Consider the following 3357-nt stretch of genomic DNA (forward strand, 5'->3'; position numbering starts at 1 on the left):
TTATTCAGAGTGCTCATGGCGCAAAATCTCGAGGGGCCGCTGGGAGGCCCGTTCTAACGGTAAGACCCTTCCTCGAACAGGTAACATCTGGCTCTCCTATTCGCATCATACTTATCCCTTTTTCTTCACCTTTCTTTTTGCAGGTTTTCCTAAGACCATTGAGATTAGGCCTCCTCTCCTCTTCGTGAATGCGGCAATGCCCACGCGTTCGCGATGCACTAGCTAGCCAAACTTACGCGATCGCTTACCACCACTCGTTAATGCATAGGGCAAAAATCACCACTGCCCCAAACAATCCTACGCGATCGCGTACAAGGAAACCAAATCAGAGACACCAGAAAACTTTGGCCATAACACCAAGTTCAAAATTTATCCGTTAACCATCCGAAATTAACCCGAGGCCCTCGGGACCTCAACCAAACATACCAACAAGTTTTAAAACACGATATGAACTTAGTCGAGCCCTCAAATCACTTCAAACAACAACAAAAACATGAATCACACCCCAATTCAAGCCTATTAAAACTAAGGAATTCCAACTTCAACAAACGACACCGAAACCTATCAAATCGAGTCCTATTGACCCCATATTTTGTACATAAGTCACAAATGACATTACGAACTACTCCAACTTTTAGATTCGGATTCGATCCTGATATCAAAAGTCCACTCCCGATCAAACTTTCCAAAAATCTAACTTTCACCATTTCAAGCCTAATTTCACTACGGATCTCAAAATCACAATCTGGACACGCTCCCTAGTCTAAAATCACTCAACGGAGCTAACAAAACCATCAAAACTCCATTCCTGATTCGTTTACTCATAGGTCAACATCCGATCAACCATTTCAAATTAAGATCCCAACTTTGAGACTAAGTGTCTCGATTCAAAATGAGAAGTAAATGGGGGAACGGGGCTATAACTCTCAAAATGACCGGCCGGGTCATTGCAAGTTAACTCTGTTCATGCAAAGATAAAAGAAAAAAGGACTCGGTTTACCATGATTCTTTCACTGATGGGATTTCCTTCCACCGATGGGATTCTGGAGTTGTGATTATTTTTTGAACCCACTGGTCCAGGTCTTGAACCTGTGATGGTTCCCACCGAGTAGCTAGAACAAAAGAAACAAAGAGGTCAGCAAAAACATGAAACAATCTTTTCACGAAGGAAGGAAATGAATAATCGTAAGCTTACGAAAGGGATTCCACGATTCATGAAAAGACGGAATTATGGTCGGGGTGATGTCCTTGGTAGAGATGATGACAAATTGCTTCATCCACCCCCAATCATTATCATCATCTACACTGGTGAGAAGAGTATGATGGCCACGTTTGCTGAAGTTTATTACTCCCCCATAGAAATTTTTGTGGGAGTAGAGATTCATCATGTGTGCAAGGGTTGGGGTTTCCCCAGTCTCCATGCACAATTAGTGAAGGCAAGCCACAATTTGTTATATAGATGGGCTTACTTGTGCTAAGCAAACCCGGTACCGTTGGTAAAACTTTAAAATTACAGGGTCAAGCCCTTCATTCGACCCTATGGAGAATGGACCCAATGTAAAAGGATACGTATAAACATACGTAAAACCCTCATTGGTAAAGGTAACCCGCTCTATCGTATCCGGAATGAGGATGTCAAGGTTAGGGCAGTTGCAGTCCTCCTTCATAGCAGGGATACTAGAAGGGAGAATGGAGGAGGGATGCCTACTAACAGGCCAAGTCCGTGAAGTTCCGGAAGGGGACTTCTCTTGGAAGTCATTAGTAGTATTGAGGTATTTTGGTATGATTATGTTTACAGTGGGAGGTTCATAATCAAAATCAACGTCTTTGTATTTCTTTGGGTCTCCACCGAAGAGAAGGCCAGTATTTTTAAAGAATGCAGTAGAAGAAGCCGTGGTAGTAAAAAGGCAGTAAAACATTTTCCTAAGAGTGTTGAGGGAGATGAAGATTCTCTAAGCAACTGAAGAGTGAAGGTAGAAAATAAGAAATAGTTATGAAGATTTTATAAGTAAAGAAGTAAAATAATGAGTAGAAGTGAAGCTATAAATGGAAAAAGTAGTGGTCATGATTACCTCAAAAATCAACAAAAATATTTGCTAAATCACGGGGCAACATGTGTTCGAGGTATTAAATATGAGAAGACGTGTGTCCTTTCAAGCGTCAGAGATTGTTCAGGAACTTTTCCGCCAAGAAAGGAATCTTCACCAACTTCCTGGTAACATAAAGATATGTCACTAGAAAGTAGGGGTTTCCTGGTAACACGAAGGAATCTTTTGTTTGGCGGGTTACTGCCACCGGTTCGTGGAGGGGTTTTCATCTATCTCATACCAAGTTGATCCAGAAGGGTGCTCTTTTCAGATGGTCCGAAAAGTGTGAGTTGAGCTTCTAGAAGCTCAAGATTGCATTGACTACATCCCGGTGTTGGTGTTGCCTACAGGTTCGGGATGTTACACCGAGTATTGTGATGCATCGCGTATTGGGCTTGGCGCGGTGTTGATGCAGGATGGTAGGGTGATTGCCTACACATCTTGACAATTGAAGGTTCATGAGAAGAATCACCATGTGCATGACGTAGAGTTGGCAGAAAGATCTTAATTTGCGGTAGCAGAGATGGTTGGAGTTGCTAAAAGACTATGATATCACCATATTATATCATCCAGGAAAGGCCAATGTGGTGGCCGATGCATTGATTAGGAAGGCTGAGAGCATGTGCAGTTTGAAATTTTTACCGGTAATGGAGAGGCCACTAGCTATGGATGTTCAGGCTTTGGACAATCGATTCGTGAGATTGGATATTTCGGAGCCTAGCGGTGTTCTTGCTTGTGTTGTGGCACAATCATCATTTTTGGAGCGTATCAAGGCTCACCACTTTGATGATCCTCACTTATTGGTGTTGAAGGACACGGTGCAGCGGGGTGGTGCCAAAGAGATTGTGATTGGAGATGATGGTGGTAAGCGGCTTCAGGGCCATATTTGTGGTCCGAATCTCGATGGGTTGAGAGAGTTGATCTTTGAGAAGGCTTATAGTTTACGCTATTCCATTCATCCAGGTGTCAAAAAGATGTACTGTGGCTTGAAACAACACTATTGGTGGCGAAGAATGAAGAAAGATATTGTTCCTTATGTCTCTTGGTGATTGAATTGTCAATAAGTGAAGTACGAGAAGCAGAAGCCGGGTGCATTGACTCGGAGGCTAGAGATACCAGAGTGGACGTGGGAGCGAATCACTATGGATTTTATGGTAGGCTTACCATGTACCTTGAGGAAGTATGATGCAGTCTGGGTTATTGTGGACCGGTTGACTAAGTCTTCACACTTCATTCCAGTGATGACCTCCTATTCTTTAGAGCGGTTGGC

At 43.0% G+C, this 3357-nt stretch overlaps 1 protein-coding gene across 1 annotated transcript; it reads left to right on the forward strand.

Annotated features, from left to right (window-relative positions):
* Nucleotides 1–2133: 2133 nt before the first annotated feature.
* Nucleotides 2134–3136, forward strand: LOC138902397 (uncharacterized). The gene is made up of 2 exons (XM_070190259.1): nucleotides 2134–2215; nucleotides 2661–3136. Exons 1-2 carry the CDS (start codon nucleotides 2134–2136, stop codon nucleotides 3134–3136), a joined length of 558 nt encoding a protein of 185 aa, XP_070046360.1.
* The last annotated feature ends 221 nt before the right edge of the window (nucleotides 3137–3357 follow it).

This window comes from Nicotiana tomentosiformis, chromosome 12 (genome assembly GCF_000390325.3).
Source record: "Nicotiana tomentosiformis chromosome 12, ASM39032v3, whole genome shotgun sequence".
Taxonomy (NCBI): domain Eukaryota; kingdom Viridiplantae; phylum Streptophyta; class Magnoliopsida; order Solanales; family Solanaceae; genus Nicotiana; species Nicotiana tomentosiformis.

Excerpts from the sequence above, each read along its gene's own strand:
- LOC138902397 (XM_070190259.1), top strand. The coding sequence starts at position 2,134 with ATGAGAAGACGTGTGTCCTTTCAAGCGTCAGAGATTGTTCAGGAACTT. Across the intron at positions 2,216-2,660 it reads GAATCTTCACCAACTTCCTG|GAAAGGCCAATGTGGTGGCC; the intron begins GTAACATAAAGA and ends TATATCATCCAG.